Here is a 19684-nt window from a genome sequence, read left to right as displayed (position 1 = left end):
TCTAATTTATGTTATTAACTACAACTTTTTATTAAAAAGACTAAATTTTCTATGGCAATAATCATAATATATAACTTATATTATTACTGTTGATAGCACTAAAAATGTGTTCGGTGAGCGATTTGGAAATTTGCGAAACAAAACGATAAATCACACTACATTAATTTTAACTTGACATATATTCATGTACATTTCGACTTTGTGTCAGTTGTCACTGGATAATCAAAGTGCGAGAAAAGATTGTCCAAAATGGAAAATGAAATGGACTGCTGCTGATAAGTGGTAGTGTACAGTATATTCTTGGATTAAGCAGGTTTTGCTATTAACAATCGCTATTAAATAATCTATTTTAAGTTACGTGTTTTATTAAAAAGTTTAAATAAGAAAATGATTGTTAATATTTGCCATTGTGTCTCTAATGTGCCCTTTTCATTATTATGAAAATGTGTCAGCGTTCATCAACAAATGGTGTAAAACGCGAGTGCTTAGTAGTCATGTAAATGAGGTTAGAACTGTTGATGATAACTGAAAGTGGACTACGGATTTAGATTAGTGTTTGTGCAGTGATTTAGTGTTTTAGTCTGGTGAAGGTGTTAATTCAGACTCAAAATGGCGGATCTCGAAGCTGTCCTGGCGGACGTCAGCTATTTGATGGCAATGGAAAAGTCTAAATGTACCCCAGCAGCCAGAGCAAGCAAAAAGATTGTTCTACCTGACCCAAGGTAATGTCTGAATGTCATGCATTGTCATTGACAGGGTCTCCACTTATATATGACCAGAACTTGTGTTGTTTACAAAATAGTAGCAGGAAGTTTTAAGACTCATGATTCACCAATTAAATTGTGAATTACCTGTAATTATCAATGAGGTATACTGAAAAATTAAATGAGTTCACTCATATTAAATTGTATTTAGTCTATCAATTAGGATAGGATCTTTAAAACAGTTATGCTGTAATTGTGTCCTCATAAAAGTTTTACTTAAATATAATTTTACTATACCTGTGATTAAGTAAACATGAAGGTATTACATAGAGCTATATTATATTGTAGTAAGTAATATATTTCATGTTAAGATCATTTCCTCTTGGTGTACAATAAACTTAAAAGAATAGGTATCTTACCTGCCAAAGTCTCTTAAATGAAAATGTTTAAATTCAGTTCAGCAGTTAAATTTAGGGTTTATGTAGCTAACAAATTTATTTTTGCTTTCATAATACAAAATGGATAAAAAAAGATATTTATAAAAATTATACAATAATAAAAATAGTACTGGTATTGACTTCCTTCAGATATAGATTTTATTGGAATAGTTAGTGTTTTAATATAATGGGTTTATTTAAATACTAGAATTATTTACTACTAATCACTTGTTTTATGTTGTAGTCTTATAACATCTAGTGTCACCTCTAATAGTAACATTACAATAGTAAATTATTTATATTTCAAAAAAAGCTATCAAAGATAGAATATGTTTAAAGAATATATAAAGATTTTTATTAATTACATTTTTGTTCCAGTGTACGGAGTGTTATGCACAAATATATGGAAAAGAAAAATGAAGTTAATTTTGACAAAATATTCAATCAAGTCTTAGGTAAGTGGACTTTTTGGATTAAAAAACCAAATGTTACCAGTAACTAAACCAATGGTTTATACTAAAATGAGAGATTATATAAATCATGTTTTATGCAATCAATTTTTATCATAAAAATATCAATATTTTATCAAAGATTTAATGTGGTTTTTTATATCAAGAGTGATCATTATCTTAATAGGATAGTCAGGGTACACATGACTACTTTTATGAATTACTTTAGCATTGATTTTTCATTCATGAATTACTAAATATATGTTGATTGTTGTTGATTAATAAGTTATAGTTAAGTTAATAAATACATACTTCACTATTAACCTTAAGTGGCTCAACTTGTCACTAGTATGTCATATTTTATTATATACATCCAATCCCTAAAAAAAACGATCGCTCTGATCCGTCCAACTATCGCCCAATAGCTATAATAGCCCTCCTTGTTCCAATTAATGGCCAGCTCTTGAGTATCTAGAGGGCCACCAGCTGATTAGCGATTATCAGTACGGCTTTTGTCGTGGTCGTTCGGCTGGCGACCTTCTTGTGTACCTTACCTACCTTAATTGAGTCCAAGGGGGAGGCGCTAGCGGTTAGTTTGGACATAGCGAAAGCCTTCGATCGGGTGTGGCACAGAGCACTGCTCTCGAAACTTCCAACCTACGGGCTTCCCGATAAATTATGCGACTGGATCCCCAGCTTTCTGGCCGATCGGAGCATCAAGGTCGTCATCGACGGAGCATGTTCCGACCTTAAACCCGTGAACGCTGGGGTCTCACAAGGCTGTCGATGAGTACCGGAAGAAACTTGTGTCTGAAGTCGAAACTACTACGTCGAGTCTCGGACTGGGGTAGACTAACTCTGGGTGGAAGCTCCCCATTACCAGCTCCTTCCACTTGACCAATCCCTCTCCGAGCGGCTTGATCCTTTGGCGTTGCGTAGAGATGTGGGGTCACTCTGCATCTTCTACCGCATTTACCATAGAGAGTGTTCAGAGGAATTGTTCGGATTAATACCTGCAGCTGAGTTTCATCATCGGAAATCAAGGCAGAATACAAATTTCCACCCGTATCACCTCGACATTTGCCGTTCCACGACTGAGCGTTTTTAAAGGCATTTTTTGCCGCGCACCACCGAAGTGATTCCGAACCAATTCGACTTAGGCTCCTTCGGTACTAAAAGTTGTGTGGTGGTACATCATGAGATCTATCCCTAGATTTTGTCAATTTAGTTAAATTGAGCGTGCCGTTTTTATTTTATATTGTAAAAGCCCTATATCATTGAATTAGCTTATGGTTATCGGATTGGGATCTGTTTAGCTACAAGAAATAAACATTTTTTATACCAATATTTTAGTTTCTTAACTCTCTATTATATAATTATATTTCTCTAGTAATACGCATAAGAAGCACGTTTTGCATACTTTGTAGCATGTTCATAAACATCACAAAACTATAATATACACCCTGGGATTCAATTGAAGGCCAAGGCCTGTAAAGGTCCATAATGATTGCGTAGGCACGGTTCCCGATTATTGCCGTCTTACAATGGCTTACCCTCAAATAAAAGGAACGTATGGCAACAAGGACCTTATTTAGACTAGTTTTTCTTTTCCAGTTCCTTTGTTTTACCAAAGAGAAAAGCCAACATAAGACTATAGGTTAATTTTGTCGTAAAATGATATAGAAAACAAATCTATAAACTCGAGATGGTGTAAATGAAATTTTACTCACAAATAATGGAAATTAAAAGGAATTGCATATGATTTTTCATAATTATATAGTGGTGTATTTTATTATGTGCTGGCTTATCAACAGAGACAGAAGTCTTTTAGTTCCTCATGAAGTAAGAATTCCTGTAAAAATTCACGTCTGCCCTTTCAAGATCGAAAATAATGCGTCCATATAAAAAACGGTTTAAACATATTAGCTAACACAAAGATGTAATTCCATTTCAAATAGCTTCACGTACCTGTTCGTATTCTTTGTACACTAACTAAGTACCGCTTAAATATTTATTCCCTTTGTAAGCGTCCTTTCGCAAAGTTCTCGTAATATTTTGCGCGAGGCTGAGTCATTATTACTAAACCACTTAGTTTATGATCCGTTGAAACATAGCCACGGTGTAAGCGTCTCCTCTGGGATAAAATACGTCTGCAAAATTTTAACACTAACTTCAGTTTACGTGCTTTAATTAATGAGAAAGTCTGTTGGTATTAAGTTAATATCTTTTATTGAACATCATTTGTTATCGCTTGGCAAATGGCATCTTCAACAATTGGTGGGACATGATTGTTGTGCATGTTGATGCACATTTTTCCTACTTCAATTTAAGGAATATAGTGTGTTAGAATTTTGCTATGTTTTTGTTCACATTAATATAATATTGTAAAAATATTTGATGCTTTGAATATAAATATTTGATGCTCTATTCGTATATTCGAGTTTGTGTGACAGACTTATATTAACAGTATACTCTTAGGCGAGTTATAAACGCAATTTACGGTTCGCTTCCACTTGCAGTAAATAACTTTATCGATGGCTGGGCGCTCGCTGTGTACCTAAGTATATAGGTGTTTTTACTTACTGAGTTTCCATTCTGGAACGGCGGAAACTTTTTCATATTACATTTGGATTGCTCTGTGTACAGTATAATGAGTACGTCATTTGTCAGCAACTTTTTCAAATTGATACAGACAAACATACTGATAAACGCTATTTTTTTATACGAGTCGATTACCAAGACTGTGTAGCATCCATTTTTCATCCACCGAATAATTTAGTAAAAACAATTCTTCAATTAAAGTGCACAAGAGTATTTCACTAAAATATGGTCTTTGGAAAAAAGCTGTTTTCTTTCCATGCGCGCAATTAACACGCTCTTATGCTGAAGGAAAACATCGCGGGGCAACCAGGACGGTGCGTCAGTCACAGTAGGCCTACTAGCCTATTGAAAAAATATCGGACGATATAGATACATAAATCTAAAGGCAAGACCTATAGGATGAAGCGCATCTGGTTTTTTATAAAACTTGTGTTTGAAAACTGTACGATGTGGTGACTCAACAGAAGTATTTTAGTCGTGTCATAATTGCAGGAATGTCTCTGGTTTAATAAATGAATCACTTTGCGCGTATCGATAAAAATAATTACGCAAATGTAAATACGGATTTCACCTGAATGCTGATATTTTGTAGGACGTATTTATTTGTTACATGAAATGCGCGGACATTATAAGTCCCGAGGGCCGATATCATGATGACCCTTGATGACTCACAAATGTACAGTTTCGTCGTGTTTTGTATGATATCAGAAACAATCGTAACGGTCTACCGACTTACCTTTAAATGGTGATTCGGAAATTTGCCTGTGTAACTGTTCTCAACCGCACTTTCAAATATTTTTTTAATAAATGAAATGTTAAACTAATTAATGTATAATGTTAATGGAGTAGTTTGAACTAACAATGTGTGAACGTACAGTGACATGACATAATTCAGGTTAAGGCTTTTTTTCTTCTGGGCTATAAATTATTTTAGTATTCAAACGTTATACCAATCGTTTTGAAAGATCACGCGATTTTTTTTCCTATGTTAGTGAATAAAACTCGAATTCATTACTGAAATAATGTTGGTATTCAGCCCAATTAAATATATATACTGTACTGGTTACTGGAAGAACCAGATAATACTATAATTTTCTATTCGTCAAGGATTTTCCATTAAAACATCAACGTCTCGAGGGTTGGTCCTTCGCCCGCGATGTTAGAACCAAAGAAAAGCTTGGCCGGCAGCCATTCGTACTCTACTACGTATCCTTGTGCGATTTCACGCATCGCAATGAACTCATTACATTTTTTCTTTCAGGTTATTTATTATTTAAGGAATTCTGTGAACAAACGTCAGAAGAACCAGTGCCACAATTAAAGTTTTACGAGGAGGTAATAAATAGGATTTATACTATTGAACTTATTGCTTGAGTCCATGTTTTTCAAAGATATCGATGCTGATTGAATTGTTGCAGATCAAATTATATGAAAAGCAAGAATGCGTGGAGGAGAGGCGGCGGATCGCAAGAGACATTTACGATAATTTTATTATGAAAGAACTCCTTGCTCATTCCCACGTAAGTATAATAGCTGGATATAACTCACTTTGTTATTATTCAATTTGCAAGTGAGATTTACGAGTTGTTTGAAGTATTGAAAGGGCAAATTACATTTGTTTTCTAAATATTATAACTGAAGTATTTTCGGTTAGCACAATTTTTGAAAGATTTTATTTCTACTAGTAACAAATAATAAGTCTTTGACCTCGTAATAAGCTAATAAATTTACTACGTAACATTATCTATCTCATGACTACCACATAAAAGTAAATTACATTGACATGTGATTTGTTCCTTAAAATAGAGATTGCGATTGGCTTCTAAAGTCTTTAACTAACTTTGAATGAGACTTTAAGTACATACTTTTGGCGTCGTTCCAAGAGAGTGCCACACAATGCTTTAATCCTAATCGTACTTGGATTTAATATTATCGTATCGCATCCGAGCAAATCTGGCACTTAATACTTAGTTGTCTTAATTGAGATTAAAATTAATTAACGCACTTTAAAACTAAATATCGTCACGGAACATCCATAGTTTGCGTTTGCTGTTTATCAAAACGAGCGAATAAATTCCCTTCGACGCGACCTAATTCCGCTTAAAGAAACCGTTAAAAGTGTAGAAGCTCCTAGAATAAATAGCAGAATTCAAACGTCTCCCTCGCTTTGTTTCCCTAATCATCTGGGGCGGAGCTGCCAGACCTATAAGCAATTTTAGCATTGCATATACAAATCGATTGTTGATTTAGATTATCCAACTGTTTATTTCCAGGATTATTCTAAAGAGTGTGTAGCGCACGTACAGAAATATCTATTGAAACACGATGTACCACCGAACCTATTTGAGGTAAACATTTTCTCTCGAGGTTATTTGTCCTCTTTTCGGTGTTGCATATAACGGTTTGCATTTTTCAGCCATACATTGAAGAGATATTTCAACATTTGAGAGGGGAGCCATTCAAAAGTTTTCTAGAAAGGTATGCATTTAATTCAATATTCTTTCGAAGTGTTTGATTTATACGATAGATAAATTCCTAGTATTTATTGTCTTATAACACACGTTTCTGACCGGTAACTCGGGTATAGAGACAACATGAAATTGATTTCGTCTATTTCGCAGCGACAAATACACGAGGTTTTGCCAATGGAAGAATTTGGAGCTGAACATACAACTAACGATGAATGACTTCAGCGTACATCGCATTATCGGCCGAGGAGGCTTCGGTGAAGTAAGCAAATTATCACGTACTGTTTGTTTGAGCTTTGAGATTATCATGTGATGACACCGACAAGTAGTTAAACCAATAGTGTAAATTTTATCATCAAATATTTTTAGGTATAAATATTCACTATTTTTAAATAGTTTTTAATAGTCGCTACACACATGTGTACAATTAAATTAATTGTTTCGAGGTTCAGGTACCCATTTTGAAAAAATGTCTTGACTTTAAAATACATACATTATAAACTATATGCGTTACAAGAGAATAAAAAATCCTAAATATTTCTTATTTTGTTAATATACTCAATCTATATCGGTCAAAAAGTATAATATTCACGAGGAATAGCTTCAAAGTTCTAAGAAGTGATTTTGTACAAAGGTGTACGGATGCAGGAAAGCTGACACAGGAAAAATGTACGCAATGAAATGTCTCGACAAGAAACGTATAAAGATGAAGCAAGGTGAAACCCTCGCGCTCAACGAGCGGATTATGCTCTCACTAGTCAGTACCGGGGTGAGTTTGGCAATGCTTTTTCATGAAAATACCAATTCACTAATCAAATATTTACTGAATTTTACAACAATTAGACATATTTTTTCGTACACGATTTGGAAAGTTTGAATTGACCTATTGAACTGTGGCATGTAAATGCTAAAATGTGTTTTCGCTAGTCGATAATGCATTTAGCGAACTCAAGCGAAATGATCGCTAATTTGAATCTGCCCGCAGTCGTTAACACTTTATATTCCATTTAATCACCAAATAAAATGAAGGCTGCTCACAAAACAATCTCTTAAATGCTATCATCAACAAGGATTGAATAAATAACAATATGTATATGTAAGGGCCTATATCCGATAGAAATATGATACAAAAATTATATAGTAGAGCGACTGCTTTGAATTCAGCATTCGTTTAAATTAATAGAAGCAATCGACTCGAACGCCCACAAATAAACTACACTAAATATGTATTATTAATTGTAGAGAGGACCAACACATAACACAGAGTCATATTAGCTGGAAATTATTTTACAACATATCTTGTTTCGTCTATATGTTATTAAGTAATAGTAGGTTAATGTATATGTCAGTTAATTAACTTGCATATTAGCGCTTAGCAATTATTTAAAAATATTGTAAAATTCATTACTCTATGTTTTTCTTTACACAGTTTTTTATCTAATTGAAACATGTTTTGTGTTTCTATTACGCAAGTAAATTATATATATTAAAATAGTCTAAATTCACTTTTGTCGTGAAGCTCTGGGATTCACAGTAAACATGCTTAGTTATTTTTATTACACAATCATTTTGGATGTTTATGGTAAGGCCAGCGATTTTTCCTTCTTTATGATCATGTATGCCTTGGTATGGTAAACAATTTTGTCGCGTAAAAATAGAGTGGCTTTACCACATTTCCCATGTTCGTAAATATTCATTTATTTTCAGATATATTTCATTTATCTCGTCGGATAAATTGTAACTAAAGTTTGCGAATAAATAAATCTAATTTGTGCTAACATAACAACTTTGTCTCTTAAACAACATGTAATTTGGACGAATATTAATATTTTCATGGTATTAAAAAAGACATAGGATACTTTTTATCCTAGTTTGCCGCAGACAAGGTCAGCTCTTGTCAAATTGTTTGCTTTGTCGAAAAACGTATATTATTCGAGAGAGATATTCGTCAGAGCAACTATCCACCGACCTAGCGCACATTATCAACTACCGAGTTTAGCATAATTAAGTGATTGTAATCGGATTGCGAATGTGGGTTATTATCAATATCGATAACGGTCTACTTTGATTCAGGACAATGGCTGTATATAATAGATATATAGGTAATAAGCGATATTGCATCGGGGACAAACGATATCCAGCCAATTGGACTGAAACGAATTGGCTCGCCCTCAATTTGTCGACGGGCTCCAATCCGCTTCCGCTGCATTTTGTTTTATAATCCCAATTGATTCTTTCCCTGTCACTCAATTACGGGAAGTCCGATTTAATAGATTATGTATATTCACCTACTTGTTATTCGTATTTCGTTCCTGTAAGAGTTAGCGGCTCGCATCCTTGCCTAAAAGCCTTGCCGTAACTTCAAGGTTGCCGGTGTTCGGGCTTCGTGAAGGCAGATCGCTCCACTTCTGTGTAATATTTATGCAGAGTTTCGACGTGACGTTTTCACAAGCTCGTTTGGTAGTTCTATCGTGTGATTATAAACGATTTAGTTTTATGTTAGGGGCTACCAAAATTCGACTTTTACGGTTGTTCGATAATATGGCGTCTATGCCTAAGCGCTTTCATATACTCGGGTGGAGCGATAAAAACGCTGTAAATATCTTCCGTATTATAGAAATCTCGGGAGAGTTGGATAAATTAGATCGCATATTGCAACCCGTGGATTGCAATTACCGAGTAGCCGTATCGGAGAGTATTAGATGTAGTTAAATTTTAATGGATGTCAGCTCATTCAGACTGACGACTGTGCTTATCTTTTATGAGCAGTCGTCTGGTTGGTCGGCGCCGCCTCGTCTGCCACTGAACAAAATAACACTAAGGAGAATCTTGTTTCGGACACGCCTTGTCTTGATACAAGATCAGCATTTGGCATACGGAGGTGTATTGATGATGAAATCGATTCTATTTTAGTGTAATGGATCTTTAGCTTGAAAGTTTTCATAACGCTCCGTAATTCATACGTGTCGTACTGTTTCTGTTGAAGGAAGTATTTAATGTGGATGCGTTCAATACAATTGTTAGTATTTATATGACAGAGGTTGTTGGAGACTATTGATGCGTTCTCAGAGGTGATCGGTGATCTCCTGCGGCCCGCGTTTTGATCTATCAAACTGTAGTCTCAGCAAATCGTGACGAACCGACGAGCCCGTACGTAATAAAGCCAGTAATGCTGTACTCACATGAATCACATGGCCGATGGCTGTGCAGGCCAAACAAAGGGGACGCATTCGTAACAAAACATAATAATCGCTTCCGCTTTTCCTACCTACTGATGTTTATTAGTTGGTGCTATTTCTGTTAAATGCTAGCAGGAAAACTCATTTACTAATTAATGATTTGAAACTGTTTTATTATAATCTGTTAGACGCTTGGTGAGGCGAGTACGGGAAGAAATCCTTCCCAACACAGTGCCGTAAACTTGCAAAATTTAATCGGATTATTAGATCGTATTTCTAAAATTTTAATGATTTACAGTCGAATTTCGGCCACATCCGCCAATTCAAATAAACAATCCGATTTTACGCGTCACTGTAAATGAAATGTTTCACAAGGCGCATATATGTATCGAATAAGTAATAGAATAAATAAAGAATCCATTGAACTCGCATTGAATAAACATCAAAGAAACATTCTCGTTGGCCCGTTCGTTCCATACGATCGAGAAGACATCGTCTCGTGTACAGAGAGTGTGCTCACGCGAAGGGAAAAAAACTCAAAGGGAAGTTTAAAGCGTTACACGCGTGCAGTCGTCACGAAATTTCCCAAAGGCGACGAGTTACGTCACCAGGTTATGTAAATCGCCCGATATCCTATAGATGAGGATGTGGCTGAATTTATCCTCATCGCGCGAGTTAAAAATCCAAAGTGTGGTGCTATTTTGAGAAATCGTCAATACGTTTGTGGTCTTCAGATATACATGTTATTCAGATGGCAGAAACGATAACGTTTCTAATTATTCAAATTTGTAACGTTGCTTACGTTCTTTTCAGCAAGAGTCAAAGCAGCGAAAAGTTATTTTGTTGTGCAGTTCTCGCGTAGTCAAAAAACCAATATTCTGTAGGAATATAATCTTGCTTATACTAAGTAGGTAATATAAAAAACCAGGACTATTTAGAAATTAGCTATTTTATCTGCATTTAAGTGTAGACTTTTAATCTATAGTTCTGTATGTTAAAGTCGTAACAATGAAATTGTCGCCCTAAATTCAGTGCATTCGTAATTGGCGTTACAGGTGGACTGCCCATTCATAGTGTGTATGACGTACGCCTTCCATACACCAGACAAGCTTTGTTTCATATTGGATCTCATGAATGGTGGAGATCTTCATTATCATCTGTCGCAGCACGGCGTCTTCAATGAGGCTGAAATGAAGTTTTACGCCGCTGAAGTTATATTAGGTATGATATTACATGTTGCTCGCGACTTCATGAGATTGGTTTCAGGTCTGAAATTGATTAAAACCTAGTTAGAACTGTCGACACATATGCAATCCTATTGGTAGTAAAATTCGTCATAATCGATAAAAAATCTTTAAAGGTTTTTAAGTATTAGAGATAATATTCTCAACGTTCGATTGTACTGTGCCTTTAAGGGCAAATATATTTAACAGCCTTCTGTCTATAAGCTGTATTGCATAAAGCTTTAAATACATGAAATGAAGAGGAAAAATAGTTTAAACGATCGCAGAAGCAACATCTGTATCCTAAATGACGTATGCGTCATTTCGATTATAAAAGATGAATCCGTATCAAAACGAAAGTCATAACAATATCGTAAATAGCCGGTTCAAAAATAGTCCGTGATGGTTCGTTTAAAACCGTAGCAAGTGGAACGTGTGGCCATTAATATTAACGGGAACTCGCAATGTAAGTACTTGGTCGCTTCGGTGAACCGCTGAGACAAAAGCGTTTCCAATAAATGCTACGTTTTTAGTTTTAAAAGATACTCACGTCCCGTTCGACTGCAATTGAGACGTATAAATGTTTATGAAATGAATTGTAACTTGGCAACGTTTTTTTAAAGATTTATCGTCATCAATTAAGATTAAAAGCATGATTGAGGTGAGGTTTTATACGCAATACATAGACATAAACAATATAAAGCTACTTTAATTGAATATCACCAGGACTCGAGCATATGCACAAACGCCATATCGTGTACAGAGATTTGAAGCCTGCCAACATCTTACTGGATGAGCACGGTCACGTCAGGATATCGGACTTGGGTCTCGCCTGTGATTTCTCGAAGAAGAAACCTCACGCCAGTGTGTAAGTAAAAATAGCGAACTCATCGGCTCGCTTAAGGCACTTTGTTGGCCAACATTGGTTTAGCCATAACCACTCCTATGTGACTTATATTCTACAGAGATCGGTTCGGTCTCTTCTACTCGATTTTAATTTAAAAAATATATAAAAACTAGCCCTTAAAGAGTTATAGATATTAACCGCCCACTAGGGATGTAACGGTCTCAACAACGCCGCGACAGAATGACGAGGAACATCTTAATAGTGCGGCTGCAACTTTTCCAGCGGTACCCACGGCTACATGGCCCCCGAAGTGCTGTCGAAGGGCACGGGCTACGACTCGTCGGCTGACTGGTTCAGCTTCGGGTGCATGCTTTACAAACTGCTCAAAGGCCACTCGCCCTTCCGCCAACACAAGACCAAGGACAAACACGAGATCGATCGGATGACCTTGACCATGGTAAATATAAGATTACTGTTACATCTTTCGTATCTTCTGTTTTATTGAAAAAATCCTAAATCATTTATTCATATAGGTAACACAACGTACACTTATGAACGTCAAAAAAAGAAATGTTGTGTTGATAATGTCTTATAAAATATCAGTGGCCTCTTTAGGTCCGGGTCTAATAGGCAAGTAGGTGATCGGCCTCCGACGGCTGAGCCGACACAGCCTACATGGAACAGGTTATTAGTAAAAAACATATTCACAATTCGGATATTAGTGACGTCGTCTCGTCAATAGCACCGTCGGTCATATTCCCCGTGATCTTTGTCAACGCCGTGTTCTGAGTTCGAGTTTAATCTCGGGTCGAGTGAGAGGTCGAATCTCGAAGTGGGTCGAAAGACGTCATGCTATTTTGTAATACATATGTTGGATTTCAACATTTTCCGTCATTTGAACCGATCAATAATCGTAATTGACGTCATAGATAACTTTTTAATCGCCAAATTCGTAATTATCAGTAATGCTTTGGAAAAACATGTATTGTTAATGCGTTTCACGCGATACTTTCGAGTGTTGTTTGAGGATTTTTTTAAATATATTTTACTCACTATACTAATTTTGTGACGCAACAAAATGAATCATTCGTTTGCAGAGCGATATATAAAAATTCAAAGTTAAATAGTCGAAGATCACTATCTATGGCCATCTCCTAAAATTGCCAATGAAAATACTAATTCCTATTCCGTTAAGTTTCGATTGATTCGAGTAAATCACGTTAGCGTTAGAAATATAATGTTCACCAGAACGTGGAACTGCCGGAGTCTTTCAGTCCGAGTCTGAAGAGTCTGCTCGAAGGTCTGCTGCAGAGGGACATCAACAAGAGACTCGGGTGCAAGGGCAAAGGGTGAGTGTTGGTTTTATATTTAAAGAATAACTTCTGTTGATCTCTTCATACAAGTTCCCAGTCTGACTCTGCTCACATTTTTTATATTAATAAACCTGTCGATCCATATGTAACCGATCGCAGGGCGGACGAAGTGAAAGAGCACGTGTTCTTCGCCGGAATCGATTGGCAACAAGTGTACCACCAAAAATACACTCCGCCCCTCATCCCGCCCAGGGGCGAGGTCAACGCCGCCGACGCCTTCGACATCGGCAGCTTCGACGAGGAGGACACTAAGGGAATCAAGGTATTGTCTCCGATGATATCGCATGGTGAAACTAATGTGAAATTTCCTTCCGAGTGTACTTTTATGACCATATGAATTCCAGCTCACCGAATCGGACCAAGCGCAGTACAAGGACTTTCCCCTGGTCATATCCGAACGCTGGCAGAGCGAAGTGGCCGAGACAGTGTTCGAAACTGTCAACCAGGAGGCTGATAAAATGGAGATGAAGAAGAAATCCAAGCAGAAACAGAAGTTCGACGCGGACGAGAAAGGTTCGCGACCGGTTTGGCTCGTTTCTTCGTGTATGTATCTGTATGTGAATTTCAATTAGAGTGAATTTGGCTTTCGATTTCAGAATCCGATTGCATACTCCACGGCTACATCAAGAAGTTGGGCGGACCGTTCGCCAGCGCGTGGCAGACTCGATACGCCAAACTGTACCCTAATCGTCTCGAGCTGCACTTGGAAAACAGCGCTAAGCCGGAAATGATACTGCTGGACATAGTCGAGGAGGTCTCCTCCGACCTCGTCTCCGTGAAGGGAGAGCAGTGCATCGTCCTCAGGACCAGAAACGACACGAAGATCGTGCTCACCAACACGGTGAGCCCAACACTCCCGCGAACGGCCCTCTCGGTCGTGACGATAGTTTTTCACTATAATATTAAATTGCAGGACGAAATAGGCCTCAAGGAGTGGGCGACTTCGCTTCGCTCCGCCCACAAGTGCTCCCAGGAGCTGCTCGCCTCGATGGCGAAGAAGGCCGGCAAGATATACGGCACCGACGGGGCGAAAGAGCCGGCCTCCGGGCGGCCCCCTCCGGCGGCGTCGCCGGCCCTCGCGAGAGCCCCCAACGGGAACAACTAGCACGAGCTTCCCGCGCCCAACAAGGGCGCGAAGATGTTCCGCCGCTCCAAGAGCGCCGCCCAACTCATCAAGTGAACCGACCCTCGACTCGTCTCGGTGGAGTCGAGCGTTCACCGAAAGCGTCGAGCGACAGTCGGGCCACGGAGTCGGAGCTCCGAACCGCGGTGACAATCGAACTGCCGAGTTCTACCGAGCGAGTGCGGCGCGTGCGCATCCTCCGCCGAAGGCGAAGGCGCTCCGTCTCTTCGATATTTCGTATTCATTCGCACGGACTCGAAACTCTGTAATCACTGTGACCTTCTGGATGTCGTATTAACTCTGTGGGTAGGGTAGGTATTGTAAAGTTATATATAAACGGTTAACGCGACGTTAATCGGACGTAGCGTTCACGCGCGTCTCGTGCAATAGATTGATCCCACTCGTGACGAACGATTGGACGGCGACGGCGAATGCTGCGGTCGCTTCGCCGACTCTCGCACGTAGGGTATCGTATAGATCTAAATTATTCTACTCAATTTATTTTATGTCGGACGGCTCTCTCTCTCTCTCGGCGCGAGTGATTTATTAATAAAAAGTTCCTTTGATGTGTGAGTGACAGCCCTGTACTATTTATTAATATTATTTTGTACTTAAACTTCCCTTCGGGTCGACGCTCGCCACGCGTTAAGTTTCGTCGTTATCTATTTAAGTTAGAGCTCGACGCGAGGAGGTGGACCTTTTTATATTCGGACGGATCTTCTAACGACGGGGACGCTGATGCAAGTTTTACGTTCACGCTCGGATCGCGTCGCGACGGACCGTTCTCACCGAGGGCGAACTGATGCAGATTTAGTTAGAGAGCGCGACGATGTAAATATTTATCTTTTAGCCGTCGGAGCTTTCACTTTTCTATATTTATAACGTGATAGTGCGAAATACATTTACTAAGATTTCGCAAACATGTTCCGCCGCGTGCGCGTGCTCCGGTGGGCCGACCTCGTCGCACCTCTCTCACTCGTAACTTACCGATTTCTGAAGAACAGTTTTGTACGGTGGGACCACGTCCCCGTTGTTGTGTTGTAGTGTGTACTTTTATTCTTTGTAAATTTTCAAATTTGTTATTAGAAACTTAATAAAGTTACTGAATAGAGTAGAATTAGATTCTAGTCAATTAAATGTACGATACTGAACCTGTTGGATTAGGGTGAAATTAAAGTTTAGAGGTGCATGTGTAAGCAGTATTATAGGTTAGTTGAATTGTCAGCCCGTTGTGATAATTTCTCGTATTCTGCGGACACTTAGTCGTTTACGTACATTGCTTGTAAAATTTAATTTGAATCGATTTTCGTAAAAAAATTAATAATGTAAATACTGCAATTCTTTACATTCCTAGATCACAGATGTGTACGAACGAAATGAATTTACTTAAGAGTATCCCTCGCGCTCGGACGTCGCCCTTCAGTCGGGGCGAAGGGCTAAATCTGCATCAGACGTTGAGTCGCCGTAGACACCTCTGTTAGATATTTTTATTGTGAACCTACATTGTATGTAGTAAATTGTTTATTTAATCAATCTGGTGTTTTACTGTGGCGCTCCCTTCGCTCTTCGTAGATGCGTTTCCTAATCTACAAAAGTATTTTTCGACGTCACTGTGAATTGTCAAAATGACAGAATTTACGAATATTATTTAATTTTTTACAAGAAATGGGCGTCGATACGATAATTTTCTATTCTTCCCTGGTCATGTGCATGACGCTGGGCAGTTATTACAAAAAGATATCCGAGGTCAATCTCAAACGCAACTTTGGAACCGGTCTCGGGTTTCTGGTGACGTGTCTGATTTGTGGAACCCAGATATATCACACCGTGCTACTGGTGTGGGGAAACATTGTTATCATAAAATGTTGCGATAGAAGGTAACATTTGGGAAATCGATCAGGTAACTTGTTCGGTTGCAACGCTTTGATGATCGGCAATAATTTCAGATACCTGCACCAAATAAGTCTAGCGTACACTTGGATGTATTTATTCTATTTGCACTACTATTTACCCCCGAATTACGTGATATGGATCTATCAGACCCTCGCCTTGAGACTGGTTGGACTGGCCTTTGAAATCCATTTAGCCCACCGAGCTAAGGGTGAAACTCGAGTCAGTGTCACGAGAGTCACTATTGGCGATAGCGATCTTATCACAAACGACCCGAGCGCAGTCGATATCATAACGTATACGTATTTTTTCATAGGATTGCATAAAGGTAAACATTACAAATTCTAATATTTTGTATCAGGAAATGACAAGGTACCTGATACCGCCTTCAGTCTTCGCACCGTTGACGGTCCAGCAGTTGAATTCGCAAAATGGGTCATTTTTGGGAAAAGGTTACGATTTTAACTGCCAGAGTGAGCTCGTTACTTAAACACGTTAGAAATATGGATGTTGCAAGATTTCTCTCCCACTTAACAAAATTTTACCTTAAAAATATTATCTATAGGTTTGTCATTGTGGTATTTTAGGTAGCAATAATGTATTATTTCAGGACCTTACTATAGGTGGAAAATCTTTGAAGATCATTTTAGCTCACCTTTCGCGACTTTGGGTGATTGTCGTGTAATAACGGAACAAAAACTTAAGAAAGTGTGCATGTGCGCTTTGGGTTATATGCTTCTACGAATGAAGTATTCTCCCGAGGTATAATTGTTATGTTTTCTACCGTTCCTCTTTAATAACAGTAAACAAATACTGACTCCAGCACATAAACTTTTAGTTCTACTACATGGACGAATTTTATACGGGTGATTACGGAACGGACTTTCGCTACCTGTATAATATACCACAACTGATGTCATACTTTCTGTTTTACCAAATAACAATGCTTCTATGTACGAGTGTGTGCACGGAGACCGGTTTTGGCATATATCCGGCTAAATGTGTACCGATACCAGGATTTGGTCCTTCGGCTCGGTTCAGCCTTTTAAAAGTAGCGTAAGTATTTTAGATTGTCGAGAAACGAAAAGTTTAAAACTGTCATTTAATTTTTAAGCATATGCAGCCCCTGGTTGGGTTGATAGTGGTAGATTTAGTAGAAGAAAATACCACTTATTCGAAAACCCTACGACTCACACCGACTAAGTTAGACCCCACGTGTTGGTATAGTGTCATCTATATTTTAAGCGCTGGTACGACTGAAGCAGCGATTCAAGAGGAATACAACTTTTCCATGTTAAAATGCTTCGATCATGAGAAATTACTGATTGGACCAAAAATGAAAGACAGTGTCCGAAGTTGGGATATGCCCACCCGCTTTTGGTTCTGGTCCAATGTTTATAAGAATTCATTGAGAGCAAACAAAGAAGTTCGGTGAGTGACGTATAGAAACAACGTCTACAAAATGAAACATTTGTAGGACAGATACTTGAGTTTCAAAGCCAGTATCTTCGCCACTTTGCCATCTGTAGTCTGCGTAAACCACTTAGCTAATGATACATTAATTACCCCTAATCATTATATTATAACATATCAACAAAATTTAATAATACTACGATAACGATAAGTATATTGAAAGTACTATTATAGTTTACCAAGGTAAAACAGAAATCAAATTCTGAATTAATATATACGAATGAATTATTATATTATAATAAATACATTTACTAAATTTAATTATCTCTAGAAGAGCGAAAAAATAGGATACAGTTAAGGCCAGTGGCCAGCTTCAAACACAGCTCGTCATGTGTTACTTCCACTTACTACTTCTTATATACAGTGTTGGACAAGTGGCGTGCGTTCAGCGTGCGACTCTCATCCATGAGGTCGTAGGTTCGATCCCCGGCTGTGCACCAATGGATTTTCTTTCTATGTGCGCATTTAACATTCACTCGAATGATGAAGGAAAACATCGCGAGGAAACCGGCTTGCCGTAGACCCGAAAAGTCGACGGCGTGCGTCAGGCACAGAAGGCTGATCACCTACTTGCCTATTGGATTAATAAATGATGATGAATACATTTATCTTAGGCCCAGACCTAAAAAGGTGGTAGCGGTAGTAGTGGTGGATTTTTTTACATGATTTACTTCGCGACACAATAACAATGGTTACAGAAGTGCATGGTCATTTTTCGCGTGGACAATATGGTGCAGCCCAACTTTGCCTCAAACCATTATCTCGGCGACTCTCTGGGTCTACATTCATTTAGAATCCGAGTACAGCGAACTGTACGACACTTCCGGAACGGTAATTAAGTCATATCGTAATTTGGTACCTAGTTCCACTGGCCATAATAATCTCATATTGTTTGTACAACTGCTGATAACGTAGATGAACACTACATTGTGCGGCTTTAGATTAACTAAATGTAAACTAGAGATAATAATTAGTATGTAGTATAATATATAAGGCACAAATTATTGACTTGATACCAGTTAGCGTTATCGAAAAATATATATTTATAGCGTTAGTCTTGATAATAATATAGAAAAAGTTAAGGTCGTTTTGTTGCTCAAGGGCAGAAACACATTTAGATTGTGTTTTTGCGCTAACAAGTATATCTAGTACCTAGTTCTAGGTTATTCGAATGAAATCGATTTAATTTTTTTCAGATGAAATTGCCATGGGATATTGGATTCTCAATAATGCGTCTTTTCTGTCTTATCTATTTGACCCCTTGCTTCATTGTAAGCGATACCAGTGTTGTGCTACGTTACTACAACTCAATATATTGGATATTTCATGTAATACTATTCGTTTTGATGGTAGCTGCCATCATCATTTATAAATTGAGAGAGGAGTAAACGAACCGCGATTAAATACTAAATATTCGGAAGTGGTTTCATTTTGATTCTAGTAATTATCGCCAGAATTAATGAATATGAAATATCAATCTAGTATCAACAACGATTGCCTTGACCTCTATTAATAATATTTAATGAGCAAGCAGGACTGCTCTGGGCTAATAGGATGCGCCCTCGGCAGGTGACAGGTGTGTTACGGTCGGTCTAAAAAGTAGTATATTAGTTTTGACGTTGTTTACTAGTGTAAAAACTTTAAAATATTAAGCGAGAGCGCTGCAAGTTTTTACTGAAGGAGTATGGACCGCAAGTAACTTTTTACTGTTTTAAGTGCTGAAAAAGACGGCAGTTTATAATATCTCCACATTTGGGAACATACATGAAATTTTAAAACATTTCATTAACATGCATCAGACCCTTTGGTGTTCTGGCAGCAATTGAATGCTGGGCCTCGGTGTCAGAAATTAAAAACTGCGGCAAATGGACGAATTCTTCTGCAAAGGTTTCTCCTAAATCAGTGGCATATAGTTGT

The 19684-nt window shown here is 37.9% G+C and overlaps 2 protein-coding genes across 3 annotated transcripts; both read left to right on the top strand.

Annotated features, from left to right (window-relative positions):
- The first annotated feature begins 235 nt into the window (after nucleotides 1-235).
- On the top strand, nucleotides 236-15937 carry LOC123709399 (G protein-coupled receptor kinase 1). Of its 2 annotated transcripts, none has more exons than XM_045660710.1 (16): nucleotides 236-722; nucleotides 1520-1596; nucleotides 5453-5526; nucleotides 5610-5711; nucleotides 6465-6539; nucleotides 6608-6669; nucleotides 6813-6921; nucleotides 7294-7428; nucleotides 10894-11059; nucleotides 11788-11929; nucleotides 12191-12365; nucleotides 13157-13257; nucleotides 13381-13543; nucleotides 13626-13794; nucleotides 13878-14122; nucleotides 14195-15937. In XM_045660710.1, the coding sequence occupies exons 1-16, from the start codon at nucleotides 610-612 to the stop codon at nucleotides 14384-14386; spliced, it is 2100 nt and encodes a 699-aa protein (XP_045516666.1). In that variant the 5' UTR covers nucleotides 236-609; the 3' UTR covers nucleotides 14387-15937. The 2 variants fall into 2 exon arrangements, with proteins under 2 accessions (XP_045516666.1, XP_045516664.1); XM_045660708.1 differs by having other exon boundaries at nucleotides 13139-13257.
- Nucleotides 15938-16019: 82 nt separating this feature from the next.
- On the top strand, nucleotides 16020-19183 carry LOC123709400 (lysophospholipid acyltransferase 7-like). Its single transcript, XM_045660711.1, has 7 exons — nucleotides 16020-16281; nucleotides 16351-16622; nucleotides 16905-17056; nucleotides 17133-17350; nucleotides 17540-17725; nucleotides 18466-18598; nucleotides 18964-19183. Exons 1-7 carry the CDS (start codon nucleotides 16070-16072, stop codon nucleotides 19153-19155), a joined length of 1365 nt encoding a protein of 454 aa, XP_045516667.1. The 5' UTR covers nucleotides 16020-16069; the 3' UTR covers nucleotides 19156-19183.
- The last annotated feature ends 501 nt before the right edge of the window (nucleotides 19184-19684 follow it).

The sequence above is a fragment of the Pieris brassicae genome, chromosome 5 (genome assembly GCF_905147105.1).
Source record: "Pieris brassicae chromosome 5, ilPieBrab1.1, whole genome shotgun sequence".
Taxonomy (NCBI): Eukaryota; Metazoa; Arthropoda; class Insecta; order Lepidoptera; family Pieridae; genus Pieris; species Pieris brassicae.
The sequence above is the reverse complement of the archived record's forward strand: the minus strand, read 5'-3'. Positions and strand labels throughout refer to the sequence as shown.

Coding starts and splice junctions, on each gene's coding strand:
- LOC123709399 (XM_045660708.1), top strand. CDS start 610: ATGGCGGATCTCGAAGCTGTCCTGGCGGACGTCAGCTATTTGATGGCA. Junction 5,527..5,609: donor AATTAAAGTTTTACGAGGAG/GTAATAAATAGG, acceptor GAATTGTTGCAG/ATCAAATTATATGAAAAGCA. Junction 13,258..13,380: donor CTCGGGTGCAAGGGCAAAGG/GTGAGTGTTGGT, acceptor AACCGATCGCAG/GGCGGACGAAGTGAAAGAGC.
- LOC123709400 (XM_045660711.1), top strand. CDS start 16,070: ATGGGCGTCGATACGATAATTTTCTATTCTTCCCTGGTCATGTGCATG. Junction 17,726..18,465: donor AGAGCAAACAAAGAAGTTCG/GTGAGTGACGTA, acceptor CAATGGTTACAG/AAGTGCATGGTCATTTTTCG. Junction 18,599..18,963: donor TGTACGACACTTCCGGAACG/GTAATTAAGTCA, acceptor AATTTTTTTCAG/ATGAAATTGCCATGGGATAT.